This window comes from Schistocerca americana, chromosome 7 (assembly GCF_021461395.2).
Source record: "Schistocerca americana isolate TAMUIC-IGC-003095 chromosome 7, iqSchAmer2.1, whole genome shotgun sequence".
Taxonomy (NCBI): domain Eukaryota; kingdom Metazoa; phylum Arthropoda; class Insecta; order Orthoptera; family Acrididae; genus Schistocerca; species Schistocerca americana.
The window spans coordinates 174,997,191-175,017,700 of NC_060125.1; the positions used below are offsets into that span (position 1 = coordinate 174,997,191).

General features: G+C 40.1%; 1 protein-coding gene across 1 annotated transcript in view; it reads left to right on the forward strand.

Annotated features, from left to right (window-relative positions):
• LOC124621800 (dmX-like protein 2) overlaps nucleotides 1-20,510 on the forward strand; it is a 351,417-nt gene that overhangs the window by 24,311 nt on the left and 306,596 nt on the right. The window contains exons 6-7 of the mRNA XM_047147237.1: nucleotides 11,250-11,435; nucleotides 12,117-12,298. Coding sequence (XP_047003193.1) covers nucleotides 11,250-11,435; nucleotides 12,117-12,298 — 368 coding nt within the window. The remainder of the gene's footprint in view (nucleotides 1-11,249; nucleotides 11,436-12,116; nucleotides 12,299-20,510) is intronic.

The following is a 20,510-nucleotide window of genomic DNA, read 5'->3' on the forward strand; positions in this document are numbered from 1 at the left end:
TCGAACGATGGTGATGCCGGTGCTGGAGCTACTGGAGGCCGCCAAGGCTGAGAACCATCGCAGTGCGGCAGAGTCACAGCGGGGAGAGGAGGTAACGTCCCCTGTGAAACCAACACAGGTGCCGGCAATGGGAAAGCCCGTGTCCGAGAGGTCGGAGGGTGGGTGCCCGAACGTGGACGTAGCTGATTTTGGTGACGACGTACCACCCGGTCCCCCGCCTGCAAGGTATAGAGCCGGCAGCCATGTCGGCGCAGGTCCACCGCCGGTATCCAACGTGGATTGCGACCAAACCCGCGGGCCCAGACTGACGTACCCAGTGGAAAACCAGGCACTCCGTTTTGTGAAGACTGGCGAGGACCAGGCCGGAGGAGGTGCAGCAGAGTCCGAGGTTGACGCCCATGGAGGAGCTCTGCGGGGCTGTGTTCTCCCATTGGTGTGGTCCGGTATGCCGTCAAGAAAAACGTCAATGCTTCCTCCGCAGGAAATTCGTGCACATACTTTTTCATCTGCGTCTTAAATGTGCGCACCATGCGCTCGGCTTCCCCATTCGATTGTGGATGGAAGGGGGGGAGAGCAAACGTGCCGAATACCGAAGTGCCTACAAAAATCCTGGAAGGTCTGCGAAATAAACTGCGGTCCATTGTCCGAGACCAGCGTGATTGGCAGACCTTCCACAGAAAAGATTTTTGCTAGTGCCTGGATTGCAACTTCTGAAGTGGTTGAGGAGCAGCGAACCACATATGGGAATCGGGAATAAGCATCAATGACAATGAACCAAAAGCCATTGAGAAACGGGCCCACAAAATCGATGTGAACACGTTCCCATGCTTGGGTTGCCGGTGGCCATGAAGAGAACGCTGCCCTGGGAGATGCTTGTTGGCTCGCACACTGGGAACAGGCGGCCACCAAGTGCTCAATTTCTCTGTCAATACCGGGCCAGTACACATGTCTGCGAGCCAAGGTTTTAGTACGGGAAACAACCCAGTGCCCTGCATGTAATAACGTGAGGACCTCCCTTCGTAAACCTGCAGGAACAACCATGCGAGGAGCGGTATCATCGGTAGCCAGAAGGAGAACTCCTTCCAAGACCGAGAGGCGGTCTCGTAGAAGAAAATAATTACGAAGAGGGTCCGAGGCCCGGCCCGGAGGGCGGGAAGACCACCCCTGCTGAATGAGGCGAACTACTTGCCGGAGAAGCGGTTCAGCCGCCGTTTCCCTGGCGACTCGAGAACTAGTGATCGGTAAGCCATCAACCGCTTGGCGGGACGCCACATCCAAATGAAAACACATAATCTCCTCTCGATCGAACGTAGGATCCGGGCCCACCGGAAGATGGGAAAGAGCGTCGGCGTTGGCATGCTGTCCTGTAGGGCGAAAATGAATGTCATAATGGTACTTAGAGAGGAACAAGGCCCAGCGCTGTAGTCTGTGGGCCGCCCTATCCGGAATCTGAGAAGCGGGGCCAAATAACGATATTAACGGCTTATGGTCAGTGATTAACTGAAACTTCGTGCCATACAAGAAAGGGTGAAACTGGGTAACAGCGTAAACAATGGCCAAAGCCTCCTTTTCCACCTGGGAGTAATGAGCCTGCGCGGGACTAAGCGTCTTAGGCGCAAACGCCAGTGGTTGCTCGGAACCATCTGCGTTGCGATGGGCCAGGACCGCCCCCACCCCATACTGCGAAGCGTCTGTAGCCAGGACCAACGGCTTATGGGGATCAAAAGTAGCCAAACAAGGGGCTGACGTGAGGAGGCCCTTCAACGAGGTGAACGCTCGCTCGCATGCAGGCGACCAATCAAAAGGAACACCCTTGTGCAGAAGGCAGTACAGGGGGTGGGCTGTAGTGGAAGCCCTGGGAATGAACCGGTGGTAATAGGCTATCTTGCCTAAAAAAGCTTGTAACTCTTTCAGCAAAGCGGGCCGAGGAAGGTTGACGATACCTTGGACCAAACTTCCTAGTGGCTGGATGCCGTGCCGAGATATGGTGTAGCCCACATACTCAATGGCCGGTTGGAAGAAGGTTGACTTATGCAGGTTGCAACGCAAGCCCACAGACCTGAATTTGAGAAAGAGGGTGCGAAGGTTGTGCAAGTGTTCCTTCGTGCTGCGGCCTGTAACAATTATGTCATCCAGGTAATTAATACAATGAGGGATTGTCGACGTGACATGCTCAAGATAACGCTGGAATATCGCCGGGGCACTGGATATTCCAAAGGCCAACCGCTGGTATTGGTAAAGGCCAAACGGAGTGTTGACGACCGCCAGCCGTTTGGAGTCCTCATCAAGTGGTATCTGATGATAAGCCTCCGACAGATCGATTTTCGAAAAATATTGGCCTCCCGCCACAGCAGAGAACAATTCATCAGCACGAGGCAAAGGATAGGTGTCCACCACCAATTGTGAATTAATGGTGGTCTTGAAATCGCCACAAAGACGTAATTTTCCCGAGGGCTTCCTTACAATAACTAGGGGCGAAGCCCACTGACTGGAAGAAATGGGAAGAACGACCCCTAGGGCTGTCAGCCGGTCTAGCTCTTCCTTTACTTGAGGGCGGAGAGCCAAGGGGATCTGCCTCGCGCGTAAAAAACGCGGGCGAGCCGACAGCTTCAACATTAAGTGAGCTTCAAAATCTGAAACACAGCCCAGGCCCTCCTCAAAAATATCTGGAAAGTCTGAGATCAAAGATTCCAACGATTGATAGGGAACGTCTTCGGAGACCAACTGTATGGTGTCAGCGATAGAAGAACCGAAAGCTTGAAAGGCATCCAGGCCAAAAAGGTTAGCGGAGCTCGCATCATGGACAACAATAAAAGTAATAGGCCGAGTGACTGATTTGTAAGTCATGTCGGTAGTGAATTGACCCAACAGGGGAATGAACTGTTTACCATAACCGCGTAGACGCCGGTAAACTGGCGCCAACGGGGGCGATCCAAGGTCGGAATAGGTTTGTGCATTCAACAACGAAACTGCCGTGCCCGTATCTACTTGCAGTTGTAACCGGCGCGACCGAACTGACACCTCGATAAAGAGTTTGTGTGCCGATGCGTCGGAAGCCTGGCCCGATGAAACTTCCAGAATGTCAACGTCCATGTCCTCTGTACCCGCTTCCTTCGATTCTTTTAAGGCTGAGCGGCAAACTTTAGCAATGAGACCTTTTTTATTACATTTGCGACAAACGGCCCAACGCTGGGTGCACTCTGACCGATCATGATGTATATATCACGACGCACAGGACGGCAACAGGGGTCGGCGGCTGGAATTTTGTTTACGCGCCATGCCGGAGCGGCCGTAACGGCCGGATTGTACCGCTTGCACGTCGTCTACCCCGGACACAGTGGACGCGGCCGCGCCGCCCTGAACCTCCGCGTCGTCGCACCACGCTTCCAGCTGTTGACCTGCTGCGTGAGAGACTTCATACGATTGAGCAATGGACAGGACTTCCTCAAGGGAAGGGTCTTCTAACTGCAGGGCCCGTTGCCAGACCTCCCTATCAAGGCCCGAACGAACAATGACGTCGTGTACCATAACGTGGGCATACGACTCTCGCAACTGCTCCGTGACAAAATGACACTTGCGACTAAGACCGTGCAGGGTAGCTGCCCACGCCCGGTAAGACTGATGGGGCTGTTTCTTGCATTGATAGAACTCGACCCTAGCCGCCACAACATGCAAGCGGCGGCGATAATATGAAGACAGCAAGGAACACAATGCGTCAAAAGACAAGGACGAGGGTTCCTGCAATGGCACTAGCTGCCGCAAAACGTGATACAGCAAGGGAGATATCCAAGACGAGAAGAGAGCACGACATACCTCCGCATCGGCAACATGAAACGCCTGGAAATGCTGCCGAAGGCGATGTTCATATGCGTCCCAATCCTCCGCCGTTTCGTCATACGGGGGAAAGGGAGGAGGGAACTGCGCCAGAGCAGACGGCGTGGAGAGCAACGCCGGAAGCACTTGTTTCATGGTGGCCATGAGCTCCGTCTGCTGCGCAACCAAAACCCGCACCAAATCCTCCATGCTGTGGAGAATCTGCGAAACTGGAACAACGACGCAACACGCGAAAGAACGACCCTACTCGTCGCCAATTGTGTAATAACACGATTCAGGTTTCCGTCGCACTTCACGTAGTGTAGACCGGGAACTGTCTGCTAGACCTGCACTATGTGAACTGACTGGGCCCGGCCCATGCTGCCGGAGTTGTTGTTGTTGTTGTTGTTGTTGTTGTTGTTATGCTGGCAGTGGTCGCGTCCGAATTCTCGCGTGCCCTCTGGTGGACGGGACTCTACTTGCAGCAACTACCGTCCGTGACGCGCCGTGCCAATGTGCGCCTCCCGCGATCTTTCTGGTGGCTACAGCAATGACCTTGAAGTATTACTCGGTTCTTTCAATTTGACACCCGTTATTGATTTTCCTACTCGGGTGGTAAAAGATAGCAGCTCACTGATAGATAACTTCTTTATAGACCAAGATAAGTTTAACCAGATAAATGCTCAGCCTGTTGAGAATGGTCTTTCTGATCATGGTGCACAGCTAGTTACAATATATGACATAGCTCCATTCAGCAATACTAAACAGTCCTCCAAAGTAGTACGTTCAGTCAACGATTTAACAATTGCAAATTTCAGGGAAAGCCTACAGCAGTTAGACTGGGATGAGGTGTACCGTGAACCTGATGCCAATTTAAAATATAATTTATTTCATGACATTTTTGTAAATGCATTTGAAAACTGCTTCCCCAAGAAAATAGTTAAATATACTCGTAAGAAACCTTGTAACAAACCATGGCTTACTAAGGGTATAAAAATATCTTGTAACCGGAAAAGGGAAATGTATCTGACAGCAAGAAAGAGTAGTGGCCCAGAAACTATCAAACATTATAAAAACTACTGTGTTATATTAAGAAAAGTTATTAAAAAATCCAGAAGTATGTGTATCATGTCTGAAATCAGCAACTCTGAAAATAAAATGAAAACAATTTGGAATATTATTAAAAGAGAAACAGGTCAACCAAGAGCACAGGAAGACAGTATTACCATCAAATTGAATGAAAACTTTACGAACAAAAAGTCAGAAGTTGAAAATATTTTTAATAATCATTTTCTAAATGTTGTGGATATAGTAGGATCCAGGTGTTCATTAGAAGATGCTAGGCTGTTAATGGAAGAGGCCATACTTACACAATTTGATACAATTGAAATCTCACCCACTTCTCCCTCTGAAATTAGGAAAATAATAAACTTGCTTAAAAGCAAAAACTCACATGGAATTGATGGCATTTCCAGCAAAATACTAAAAGCTTGTTCTCAACAGATAAGTAAGATTCTCAGCCACCTGTGTAATAGCTCTCTGGAACAGGGCATTTTCCCTGATAGACTGAAATATGCTATTGTTATACCTTTGCATAAAAAGGAGGATAGATCTGATGTCAACAATTACCGTCCAATCTCCCTCCTAACAGCTTTATCCAAAATTTTTCAGAAAGTAATATATTCAAGAGTAGCTTCACATATCTGTAAAAATGAAGTACTAACAAAATGTCAGTTTGGTTTCCAGAAAGGTTTTTCAACAGAAAATGCCATATATGCTTTCACCAATCAAATTTTGAATGATCTGAATAACCGAACACCACCCATTGGGATTTTTTGTGATCTCTCAAAGGCTTTTGATTGTGTAAATCATGAAATTCTGCCAGACAAGCTCAAGTATTGTGGCATGAGTGGGACAGTGCACAAATGGTTTAATTCGTACCTAACTGGAAGAGTGCAGAAAGTTGAAATAAGTAGTTCTCATAGTATGCAAAGATCAGCACATTCCTCAAACTGGGGAACTATCAAGAATGGGTTCCACAAGGGTCAGTCTTGGGTCCTTTGTTGTTCTTAATATATATTAATGACTTGCCATTCTATATTCATGAAGAGGCAAAGTTAGTTCTCTTTGCTGATGATACAAGTATAGTAATCACACCTGACAAACAAGAATTAACTGATGAAATTGTCAATACTGTCTTTCAGAAAATTACTGAGTGGTTCCTTGTAAATGGACTCTCACTGAATTTTGATAAGACACAGTACATACAGTTCCGTACAGTGAGTGGTATGACACCATTAATAAATATAGGCCTTAATCAGAAGCATATAGCTAAGGTAGAATATTCCAAATTTTTAGGTGTGTCCATTGATGAGTGATTAAATTGGTAGAAACACATTGATGATCTGCTGAAATGTTTGAGTTCAGCTACTTATGCAATAAGGGTCATTGCAAATTTTGGTGATAAACATCTTAGTAAATTAGCTTACTATGCCTATTTTCACTCATTACTTTCATATGGCATCATATTTTGGGGTAATTCATCACTGAGGAATAAAGTATTTATTGCACAAAAGCGTGTAATCAGAATAATAGCTGGAGTCCACCCAAGATCATCCTGCAGACATTTATTTAAGGATCTAGGGATATTCACAGTAGCTTCTCAGTATATATACTCTCTTATGAAATTTGTTATTAACAACCAAACCCAATTCAAAAGTAATAGCAGTGTGCATAACTACAATACTAGGAGAAAGGATGATCTTCACTATTCAAGATTAAATCTGGCATAGAAAGGGGTGAATTATACTGACACTAAAGTCTTTGGTCACTTACCAAATAGTATCAAAAGTCTGACAGATAACCAACAAGAATTTAAGAAGAAATTAAAAGTATTTCTGAATGACAACTCCTTCTACTCCATAGAGGAATTTTTAGATATAAATTAAGAAAAAAAAAGAAAAAAAATATTTAAAAAAATAAATTTAAAAAATGAAATAAAAACACAAAAAAATAAAAAAGTAGTTATATTAACTTAAGTATGTTGTTAAATTAACTTAATTATGTCATGTATTGGAAAATTTGACTCGTTCCACATCATTACGAAATATCGTATTCATGATCCATGGAACTAGTATTAATCTAATCTAATTTCACTTAAACCAGTATGTAAAATGAGATCTGGATCAATATTGTTTATGTGGCCTTATAAGGTGGTATATATAGTCATAATCAAAGTAAAAAAGATAAAGGAGGGGCAGGTGAAAGTTAGCAATATTTGTGACAAAAGGGGGCTGTACACTTACTAGCTATCGAAATAAGAATAACGGAAATTACCTACAAATCTGACAGTAATTTCAGTACAGGTAGAGTGAGAGGACATTACTGGAAACCTTAGCACTTCATTCGTTGTCATGCTCCAACTTTGGGCCTGTTGTGTTGCTTGCTACAGTGTAGTTTATATACCAACTGTAATTATACATTTACCTGAAATTGCAGCAATTAAAATGTGATTGTTCAATCATGTTACGAACACCAACAGCTGCTTTGTGGTATATACTTACTTGTATGTTTATTCTTCTGGACATGTTCAGGCATTACCCATTTTCACATGGCAGAGAAAACAATGCAATCATTTCAAATGTTTGCATATGTATATCTATCTGAATTTGAATGTGATGGATTTGTAGTAGCATTTGTAAGAATGCACTGTTTTGTGTGTCTTACGTGAAAATGGGTAGTGCCCAAAACATACCAGAATCAATAATTAAATAATAGAGGGAGGTTTCTATATTGTCCAGAGGTGACTTTTTTGTGGTGTTTTGAATGTGTTGATCGTTAAAGCTTATGCATATGAAGAGGGAGTTGTAGGTGAGTAAAACATTTTACACAAAGTATTTTGTATCTAGAACTTCAGAGGCTACAGTTCTACACAGAAGAAATGCAGTTCCACAAAGATAGAGCCTCAGTCTACTAAGTAAGTTGTTTGAAAACTATTCTCCCAAAATTTAACATCACATATTGGGATTATGCCGCCTCCTCACACTCACTAGATGTTTCTGTATCTGACCGTCTTTTTTTTTTTTTTATCCTGGAAAAAGCCAGGAATTTTGTCACCTGGAAGAAAACTGGGAAAAATCTAGGAATTTGTTAAAATTCTGGGAATTTTTCATTGTTTTTGCTTTTCAGTTAAACTTTTTTATTGTGACTGGTGAAAACTGATACTCTAACAAAGAATATTACTGTTTCCCATTACCGCAGAATAATACTGCAGCAAGAAAACATAAATGAGAGAAAAATAAATACATAAACAAGTATTAAAACTTAAGTTGTAAAGGAAATGCGCCATTTACAACCAACAACAAAATGTGTCAAAGGCTTTAGGATGAAGACTATGTAATGCTCCGTAACAACAAACTGCTACTGATGAGCATGATGTTGCAACTGTTTACGTTAGGTTCGTTTGAGCAGTTGCCAGCGGGCACTGAGCTTAAGCAGTTGAGTCACGTATGGACAGTGCCTTCTTCCATTTCTGGCTACTTGAAGTGGGTCTGTTAGCTGTATCGGCAGTAGCAACAAGCAGCCAGATGCTGCCCGGAAAAAATTTTCTGGCACCCCCAAGATGCCAGTTTGCCTTTGTGCAGAGCAGTGTGGGGTGCATTGATGAGAGGGGGTAGTCTCCACAGTACCCATGTTTATGTTTAGTGATTTTTGCTGTTTCTTTCTTGTTTACAGCTCTCACATCAAAGGAAAACAAAATAGATTTCTGTGGCCAGGAGCTATGAAGTGAATTGAAATACATTCACATAGTTACAGAAGGCTAAAATATGTTATTAGTTTCAGTTTCATGATTTGATTTTATTTCCACATTTTTGGCAGCCAAGCATTAATTGCCTTGCAGATCAATGAAGTTATTTTTGTCGGTTTGCTAAAGAACTTTGGATTTTATTAATCTTTTCTGCTGAGGCAGTCAATTAATTTGAAACGAAGTGTTTCATTCCACCCTATTGGTTAGTTTCGACTGTTCACTGCATTTAAGGTGCACATTTTCATCTTCTGGCATGTGTGGCATTATGCCATAATGAATAACTAAACACGAGATAATACAGTACTGGTACTCCAAGAAAATTTACATCCCAAAAACCACACTGAAAAGCTTAGTATCAGGTTGGGGCCTACTTCATTGTGAATCTGGACATACGAATGTGCACTTTAAGCTGAATTATGCATTTTAGTATCATTTACGAAATTCTGATCCTCTTGTACTATCCTCAGATGTCCTGTTTCTTTTATGGCATAATGTAAAATCTACTAATGCTTAATACATATAAGCATATGAGTCTCCTATGTCATTGTAGCTGCACATGCGCAGTAAGGCCTATTTTCTGGCATCCTAACCGGTTGTGGGAAAATATTGCAAATGTTGGTTTGAAAAGTGTTACTTTCAAAGTGAATTTCATTTTATGCGAGGTGGGTACATGTGAGAATTTGTGATGAATTTCTTAAATCACTGTGTGTTTGACTCTCATTCAAAACTGCACACTTTGAGGACCTGCCACTTAGAAGAATTTGGAGCCCAGAAGACCAGGCATTTACGTCACTATTTAAAATTTTGTTGGTACATTTGCATGATATATCTTAAAGTGTAACACACACAAAAAAAAGACCAATATTACATGTGAAAGCTTAGCTTTTCTTGGAGCTACACTATGTATATTAATTTAAATCATTAACGTTTCCTATTTGTGTGTTTGCACTACGAAACAGTGATGTTGCTATTGGCTGACTACATAAAGTGTCCTATGCTCTGAATATCTTTTGTCATTAGCTGGTGAGATCATGTGATATGAGCCGTGATTGGCTTACAAAAGTGCAGTACAGTCTCTATTTCAATGCTTCAGAAACTAGTGAGTGTAAATGTTGCTACACATCAAAGATCGTTCCAAAGCATGTGGTCCCCCCCCCCCCCCCCCTCCACCCTCCAATGGTTTCATTTTCTAAAGCACCAGGCAGTTCTACACTGGTCACTGGTGCAAAACACCTTGACCACTCGAAGATCTCATAAGTTTTACAATTCCAAGAGAAAGTATACTGTCACTTAACACGGAAAAAAGTGTTATTTCACCAGGGAAAAAGTGTTTTTATAACTGAAAAATCAGGGAATTTTCTTCCTTGTCCACATTTATACCCTGTCATAGCAAGTGGTGACCCTGTTAAGAAATTAATCATGTGTAGTACTTTCGATTGCACTGGTTATAGGAAAAGAGACTATGTGGCAAACAATGATATGACCTTATGCAATGAAGTTTTGTTTTCTATACAGATTTTTTAAAAATCTTAATTAGTTGTTGAAATGTGTAACTGATTTAATTTTATATAACTCATTTATGTTCATCAGTTTAGGAAGCCATATAAAATTCCATTGTGTATTTAGTTTAAAAATCTTCCTAACACTCTGAAAACTGGCCACTTAGAGGAATATTCAGCCAAGAAGACCATCCATTTATCCCATTATTTAAAGCATTACTGGCACACATGTAATTGATATATCTTCAAAGGTAATACATACTAAAAAGGACAAAACTTCAGGATTAATTTTTCATGTTAACTTTAGTTCTGTGATAGATCACAAATTTCAAAATTATTGAGCAATTTCTTGCTCACCCAACAAACATGTGTATTAATAGCAGAATTAAAGCAAAATGTGAAACCTAATGAGTACATGCACAAAATTACATCAGTGCAGTCATTTAATGGTACAGCGATTTGCGACAGCAGGTGTTGCATTCACTAATGTTTCTTTTGATATGATCCAAAAAATTGTCAACAGAAGGCACCACCTGTCAAGGGACAGGTAGCGAGATGTCTGTACAGTGTTCTCACATGAAGTGAGTCCAATTTTTAAGTGTCGGGTGACTTGTGCATCGAAGAAACAGCAGCCCGAGCTATACTCGGGCACAGCCCTTTGTACACAGTCATATGGTATGGTCCGAGCTGTGGTTGGGCTCAAGCTCAAAAGTGTTAGCAGTGCATTGTTAGCACAGACCCAGATGACATTAGTGAAAGGATATTTTCACCATAATAATGGTTTAGTTGTCAGAATAACACTAGAACATCTCGTTAGGTGAGGTATGTGAGAGACCTAGATACTCATAGAGACATTAGAAGGAATGGTCTGCAAAAAGTCATTCCATACAAATTGCAAGATTAGTATATTAACAGATTAAGCTTATGTACAGATTATTGACAAATCTCAGGTTTGATAGTTCTAATTCAGGGAAGACATGGGGATACTGCCCAAATGTCCCATGAAAAGCTGGTGTGAACAAAAGCCATATTGGTACTTACATTGCTGTCTCTTGATTTAGTATGTTTTGAGCTTATGTTCTTAAGTAGACAACATTGTTTCATGTTCTTATTGCAATTCCTTCTTTCAGAGGTTCGGTGTCCAACATGTTGGTGACATCATGTCGTGACAATATCTGTCGTCTGTGGGTAGAAACGGTTTTGCCAGATGATGGCTTGGTTAATATGAACCAATTTGACCCCTTAGCAACACAGAATCCTAAATTTCGAACTCATCGTCACAAGCACAGATTTATGCAGCGACTGAAGCACATGAAGTAAGTTTTTGAGGAACACTTTTGTCTTCCACGTCACAAATAATTTGTGTATACATTTTTCCTGTTTACAACTTGAAAACCGTAAAAAGCCATATAGCTGTCACATAAGATAGTTAAGAAGGCTATTGAGTGCAGTTGTTTATCAGCCTGTGACTCAGAGATGCATAGTTTTTAGGAATGTGATCAGGTATAAGCAAAGATGTGGTAAAAAAATCATACTTTAGTTAAGGCAAATTCAATGGTCAGTTTTTAATCAAATTTATTTCATTGTTAATATTTGCAGTTATATACGTGGTAAACAATTCAGATTGAAAGTATTTACTTACAAATATGTAGGAACTTATGTATGAAGCATCAGTACTCAAGTAACACTGTTTTCTGACAACTTTGTGTTTTTTGTGAAGTTATTTTTAAGTGATTTTATTTTAGCATTTCTGTCATATTACTGGAATATTTGTTTCAGTGTCCCCTGACTTTGGTGTTAATTTTGACTCATTCAAATGGTGGTTTACTTCAGTTTTCCAGCACTGAAGTTGGTTTAACCCCATAAGTTGTGCATAATTTGATTGTTAAATTGAATGCTTAACGATAGTTAATCCTACTTAAGTTCTTATGTAATAGTATGACAACATTACTGCTTGTTACACAACACCACAAAATTTGTTTGTTTACTATGTACAGGACATGTTTCCATATAAGAAGGCATGCAAAGAATCAGCAGGCACAGGGCTTATATGTTGGTTCTGCCATTCCCACACTACCTTCTACATACAGTGTGCATGACTTCCATAGTTATGGATATCATGGTACGGGTGTTACTCCTGGCCTTCATTTTCACCTTGCAGCAAGCATTAATGAGACTGGTAAGCTTTTATTAAAATGCTCCTGAATAAGTTTGTATGTAATAATAACAATTTTATTTTATTGTATAATTTTTATAAACTTTTTTTATTTATATGTAAACATATTTTGGTTCTACAAGTTTGCAGGAGTGGGTTTAATAATGAATAAAAAAATAGGTGTGCGGGTAAGCTACTGCAAACACTATAGTGAACGCATTATTGTGGCCAAGATAGACACGAAGCCCACGCCTACTACAATAGTACAAGTTTATATGCCAACTAGCTCTGCAGATGATGAAGAAATTGATGAAATATATGATGAGATAAAAGAAATTATTCAAGTAGTGAAGGGAGACGAAAATTTAATAGCCATGGGTGACTGGAATTCGAGAGTAGGAAAAGTGGGAGAAGGAAACATAGTAGGTGAATACGGATTGGGGGTAAGAAATGAAAGAGGAAGCCGTCTGGTAGAATTCTGCACAGAGCATAAATTAATCATAGCTAACACTTGGTTCAAGAATCATGAAAGAAGGTTGTATACATGGAAGAACCCTGGAGGTACTAAAAGGTATCAGATATATTATATAATGGTAAGACAGAGATTTAGGAACCAGGTTTTAAATTGTAAGACATTTCCAGGAGCAGATGAGGACTCTGACCACAATCTATTGGTTATGAACTGTAGATTAAAACTGAAGAAACTGCAAAAGGGTGAGAATTTAAGGAGATGGGACCTTGATAAACTGACTAAACCAGGGGTTGTAGAGAGTTTCAGGGAGAGCATAAGGGAACAATTGACAGGAATGAGAGAAAGAAATACAGTAGAAGAAGAATGGGTAGCTCTGAGGGATGAAGTAGTGAAGGCAGCAGAGGATCAAGTAGGTAAAAAGACGAGGGCTAGTAGAAATCCTTGGGTAACAGAAGATATATTGATTTTAATTGATGAAAGGAGAAAATATAAAAATTAAGCAGGCAAAAAGGTATACAAACGTCTCAGAAATGAGATCGACAGGAAGTGCAAAACTGCTAAGCAGGGATGGCTAGAGGACAAATGTAAGGATATAGAGGCTTATCTCACTAGGGGTAAGATAGATACTGCCTACAGGAAAATTAAAGAGACCTTTGGAGAAAAGATAACCGCTTTTATGAATATCAAGAGCTCAGATGGAAACCCAGTTCTAAGTAAAGAAGGGAAAGCAGAAAAGTGGAAGGAGTATATAGAGGGTCTATACAAGGGCGATGTACTAGAGGACAATATTATGGAAATGGAAGAGGATGTAGATGAAGATGAAATGGGGGATACGATACTGAGTGAAGAGTTTGACAGAGCACTGAAAGACCTGAGTCGAAACAAGGCCCTGGGAGTAGACAACATTCCATTAGAACTGACGGCCTTGGGTGTATGAGAGAGGCGAAATACCCTCAGACTTCAAGAAGAATATAATAATTCCAATCCCAAAGAAAGCAGGTGTTGACAGATGTGAAAATTACCGAACTATCAGTTTAATAAGTCACAGCTGCATAATACTAACGCGAATTCTTTACAGATGAATGGAAAAACTGGTAGAAGCCGACCTCGGGGAAGATCGGTTTGGATTCCATAGAAGTGTTGGAACACGTGAGGCAATACTGACCTTACGCCTTATCTTAAAAGAAAGATTAAGGAAAGGTAAACCTAAGTTTCTAGCATTTGTAGACTTGGAGAAAACTTTTGACAATGTTGACTGGAATACTCTCTTTCAATATCTAAAGGTGGCAGGGGTTAAATACAGGGCACGAAAGGCTATTTACAATTTGTACAGCAACCAGATGGCAGTTACAAGAGTCGAGGGGCATGAAAGGGAAGCAGTGGTTGGAAAGGGAGTGAGACAGGGTTGTAGCCTCTCCCTGATGTTATTCAATCTGTTATATTGAGCAAGCAGTAAAGGAAACAAAAGAAAAGTTCGGAGTAGGTATTAAAATCCATGGAGAAGAAATAAAAACTTTGAGGTTCGCCGATGACATTGTAATTCTGTCAGAGACAGCAAAGGACTTGGAAGAGCAGTAAAACGGAATATACAGTGTGTTGAAAGGAGGGTATAAGATGAACATCAATAAAAGCAAAACGAGGATAATGGAATGTAGTCACATTAAGTTGGGTGATGCTGAGGGAATTAGATTAGGAAATGAGACATTTAAAGTGATAAAGCAGTTTTTCTATTTCGGGAGCAAAATAACTAATGATGGTCGAAGTAGAGAGGATATAAAATGTAGACTGGCAATAGCAAGGAATGTGTTTCTGAAGAAGAGGAATTTGTTAACATCGAGTATAGATTTAAGGGTCAGGAAGTCGTTTCTGAAAGTATTTGTATGGAGTATAGCCATGTATGGAAGTGAAATGTGGACGATAAATAGTTTAGACAAGAAGAGAATAGAAGCTTTCGAAATGTGGTGCTCCAGAAGAATGCTGAAGATTAGATGGGTAGATCACATAACTATTGAGGAGGTATTGAATAGGATAGGGGAGAAGAGGAGTTTGTGGCACAACTTGACAAGAAGAAGGGACCGATTGGTAGGGCATATTCTGAGGTATCAAGGGATCACAAATTTAGTATTGGATGGCAACGTGGATGGTAAAAATCATAGAGGGAGACCAAGAGATGAATACAGTAAGCAGATTCAGAAGGATGTAGCTTGCAGTAAGTATTGGGAGATGAAGAAGCTTGCCCAGGATAGAGTATCATGGAGAGCTGCACCAAACCAGTCTCAGGACTGAAGACCACAACAACAACAACGACAACAACAACAAGTAGTTTGCCTCATAAAATGTGAGAGGTTATTTGAAGTTCATGTGTGAGCAGGTAATAATAATAACAGTAATAATAATAATAATAATACTAATAATAATAACAACAACAACAGATAAATGCAGACTTTGCAAACAACAAATAGAAACTGTAGATCACATCACAATTGGATGTACAATACTTGCAAATACAGAATACCCCAGAAGACATGACAATGTAGCAAAAATAATACATCAACAACTTGCCATGCAACATAAACTAATAAAACAACACGTTCCCGCATACAAGTATGCACCACAAAATGTACTGGAGAATGATGAATACAAATTATACTGGAACAGAACCATTATAACAGATAAAACACCACCACATAACAAACCTGACATCATACTCACCAATAAAAAGAAGAAATTCACACAACTAATCGAAATATCCATACCCAATACCACAAATATACAGAAGAAAACAGGAGAAAAAATTGAAAAATACATCCAACTGGCTGAGGAAGTCAAGGACATGTGGCATCAGGATAAAGTTGACATTATACCAATTATACTTTCAAGTACAGGAGTCATACCACGCAATATCCACCAGAACATCGACGCAATACAGCTACATCCAAACTTGTATGTACAACTACAGAAATCTGCAATTATTGATACATGTTCAACTACCCGAAAGTTCCTAAATGCAATGTAACACACACTGTACAGTTAAAAGGAAGTCACGCTTGATCAAGGTCCGCATCACTTTCCATTTTTAACCAGACATAACGTCTGAGAAAGGAAAGAAATTATAACATAATAACAATTATAATTATAATGGACTTCAAGCTGACGGTGCAATGAACAGGAGCAACAATAAAAGAGCGAGTGGACACCATATGTTGCACAAAGAAGAAGCAGATTGTAACAAAATTTCTATTATTTTTGTTTTAGCTACTGTAATATTTTTGTGGTTTCACATTATTTCGTTTGTGTGTGTATGTGAGGGGTGGGTGGGAGGGGGGGGGGGGGGGGGGGTAAAAGACATACTGAGTATAACGACTCCTTTTCTTACTAGGCTAATTACTGTTTAGCTCTACAGGGCCATTATACTGAAATGTTTCCCCACACCACCTAGTATTGTCTTTCTATTTGTGTGAGTAACTGTATGTTCACTGTTGTGGGTAAATACATACAGCGTACACAGGGCGGTGTGTGAAACTGATGGCGATTACACGCTTCCGCTGTTGTAGAAATCTGCTCCAGATGCCGCAGATACTGTGTTGAGCTGAAAGTGGTAACCAAAATACGGAGAAATATTCTTCGGGGGTCTGTTGCATAGCAATCAGATTGCTTTCAGTTCTGAGAAATGTCCAGTTACTATTGTGGATTTGAATGATCCATGAAGTGACTTCTTTTCCGAAGAAAACATCGAACTATTTCACTAGAACTGAACGCTCCCGTCGGAACTGTTCTCAACTGGTGTTTATTAGAAAATCACAATAGCAGTACATCGCTGGGTGTATAATAAGACGTACCTTCTTGAAATGAACAATATTTTATTGTTCTATTAACTGATTTCCTTCCATATGCACTTATATTTTACAATGTGAATCAAAAACTCGCAATGGCGTCGATTTTTTACATCACAAGAATGGCTCTCCTCTACTAAAAATTACTCTTAACCAGAACAAACAAAAACTATATCCTAAGAATAATTATGTGAGCGCTGACCGCCACAGAGTAATAAATAATATCTTTGTCTCTCTCTCGCACTGTCACAGCAAGTTACGCTGCATGATACATCATATATGCCCCTCTTGTGGACGAACGTTTTTGGGTAAAAACAAACACGAGCGTTCACACAACACTATATCGGTGATTGTTTATGACGCTGTATTAAAGTCCACTAGAGTATTAATGTCCACTGTATTTCTTATGATATTTTGGTATTAGTGAATGACTATCTAAATGTAAATTATAGATTTGGGTGCATATACTGCTGACAAAGGCTGTGCTGAATTCCTGATGCAGCATATATGCATAGCTTACATGCTTGCTTTTATTCATTTGTCGAGGATGGCATGAGATGTGATCAGAAACCTTTTTTATCATCATTCAAAGCTTCTGTCACTCGCCTTGGGATGTCTCAAATGGATAATCTAGCCATTCGGCCAAGCCCCACAAAGGAAAACCAAGGAAAACCTCGGGATAGATTTACCATCCTCGTATTTCTCATTTTCAAGGGTAATTAATTGAATTACAATGGAAAATAAAAAAAAAATATTTACAATATGGATTTTTGTTGTTGAATGAATTTAAACACTGTTCACAAAAGAAACACAACACTGTAAATCTTCTGTGTCTTGAGGTGAACCGTCGACGCGTTGGTTTACGTCCATCTACGATTCCCTTCTATCAGTCATCTCCGGGTAACTGATTGAATTCTATTCCCATTTCACCGTCTCGTGGGTATTATGGTTTTCCGCATATGGTTAACATGAAAATAAGAGTCAGTGTAAGTTCCGTGGAAAAGGTGTTTGATCTATGCTGAGCTGAAATAGAATCTAATCTAAAGTTCTTTCTAATTCTCTGTCCTGAATTCGAAATATTCGGAAGTCGTAAGGTGTTCTTCATTTCTATCAACAACCCTAGAATGCACTATACACAAATCCAACTGGAGCTGCCGTGTCAACTTACGCTCGTCATCCTTCAGATGGACTTTAACACTTGTTGATGGGCTTATAACTGAAAAGCATTCGCTCAGTTGGTAACTTCGCGAGCAACAATTGATATAACGTAATTTACATACACAGGTATGTTACAACAATAGTACAATTCTAAAGACAATGTTCATCACAAAAGATTGAAACAAAGTAATAGGCATCCTTTTAAAACTGAGAACGGTTTACCCCTTCCGAACAGCATGACTTCAGCTCAGCGAGTAAAAAAGCAAATACAAACATACATTGAGATTGTTAAATTGACATAAGAAAAAATATCTTGCCATAGACCAGATTCATTTGAGTCACTAACCCATGGTCATTATGCATTGTGAAACCTGATTGAAATTACTATCTACTAAATAAAATTTTTTTTAAAAGAAATCATTCATACTATAGCTAAATTCTCTGCATACTGAAAAGAAAACTTATCCTTACAGTGGAAAACCTATACATAATGTCTGCATATCTCTCATACAGTATGCCTGAAAAGAAAACTAACTACTAAATTGCAAAAAAAAAAAAAAAGAAACTATCCTAAGTATGATTCATAGGTTTAATGAAAATTCTCTAATCAATATTATTTGATAAGAATAGTATTTTCAATCTTCAGTCATCATGAAATTGCTTTAAAAAGTGATGAGGATACATTCCTTTCACCTTTCCATTCTTCACATCCTTCAAAACATAAGTTCCTGGATGGGGTATTTTGGTAATCACAAATGGTCCTTGATACAATAATTGCCATTTTGTGTTCTTCCTCTGTATAAGTGAAGCCTTAGGATGAGTTTTTACTAAAACTTGGTCTTTCACTTTATATGTTTTTATTTTTCCAAGTCGATTGTCAAAATATATTTTCCTTTTTCTTGCCTTGTCCATTATATTGAGTAAGGATTGTCGTACTTTATTTTGTAGGTCTATTTTGTTAATAGCTACTTTAGGAATTGGTCGAATCCAGTCATTCTGTTCCTGTTTTCCAAACATCAGTTCGTATGGGGTGTATTCTGTCGTAGTATGTGGCATATTGTTTACAATTTCCTGAAAATCGTGAAGATAATCGATCCATTTGGGTTGCTGGTTGTGGCAATATGTTCTCATGAACCGGTTTAATTCACGAAAAATTCGTTCCACGGGATTCGCCGAAGGGTGGTACACTGATGTTAGAATTTGTTTTATACCACAACTGGCTAATGTTTGCCTCCAACGAAATCCAGTGAACATTGACCCATTGTCAGAAAGAATAGCCTCTGGTTTGCCTACTTTGACTATATAATCTTTGACCAGCTTCTTGGCTATGGATGCAGCAGTAGCTGATTTTAATGGATAAAGTTTGACATACTTAGTGAATATATCAAGAAAAGCTACAATATATTTGCATCCTCCCCTTGATGATGGTAGAGGACCACAGACGTCGACCGAAATGATTGACAGCGGTTTAGTGGGTATAATAGGATGTAGGAAATCTTTCACACAAAAATTTCCTGGTTTGGCTAGCTGACAAATTTTACATTTCCTTAGCTGTCTGTGCACTTTCCTGCGAATGTTTGGGAAGTAGCAATATGCTTGAATCTTCCGAGCACACTTTAATACTCCAAAATGTCCCCAAGTGATGTGCGTGTGCAAAATTAAGTCATTCTCATTCTTCTCGGGAATACACACCTTCCAATTATCTGAATCAAGATGCCCTTTGAAAAATAAGACATCGTCCTCAACTTTGTACAGTCTCTTCAGATCATCGTTTCCAGGCTTTGCTAAAGTTTCCTTTATTGAATCCCAACGAGGATCTTCATTCTGTAGTTTTTCCATGTTCTTACACATGTCAAGAAAATGTTTCCTATATATTCTATCAGTCATTATAAGAACATTAAATTCGGACGGATTGCCGGTGATGTTGATAGTTGACAAATCTCCATCTGGCATTCTAGACAGTGCATCAGCAATGAAATTATCCTGTCCGCTTAGGTATTTAATTTCAAATTGAAACTCTTGGAGTGAGAGCGTCCATCTTGCTAATCTTGGATGTAATAATTTACATGTTTGCAAAAAACTTAACGCTTTGTGGTCACAGTATACTGTTGTCTTCGCTCCATATAAGTAATAGTAAAATTTCTTAAATGACCAGACTACGGCCAATGCTTCCCTTTCGGTAGTCGTATATGTTCTTTCACAAGCAGTTAAGAGTCGGCTAGCAAAAGCCATTGGACAGAAAGTTGATTTCCTATCTATCATCTTTACTTGGAAGAGGCATGAACCTATTCCAATTTCCGAAGCATCTGCCATTAAACCGAATTCTTGGCTCATAACCGGATGATATAATATTTGTGAATTGACTAAGGCATGTTTTATTGCTTCAAATGCATTCTGACATTGTTGCGTCCACACCCACGGAGTATTTTTGCGCAACAAGCTGTACAACGGTTCTGCATTAATAGAGTGGTCGTGAATGAAACGCCTGAAAAAAGAGACAACTCCGACGAAGCCCTTTAACTGTCTTTTTGTTGTTGGAACTGCAAAGTTTTTGATTGCCTTTAGTTTCTCGGAGTCCGGTAAGATGCCTTTTTCATTTATAAGATGACCCAAAAATTTGATTTTATCTCGAGCAAAATGGGACTTTTGCAGATTTGCGGTTATGCCTGCTTCCTTGAAACGTTCTAACACTCTTCTCAATAAATCAACGTGCTCCTCCCATGTGCTCGTAGCTATGAGCATGTCGTCCACAAATAAAGTTAAATTGCTTCGA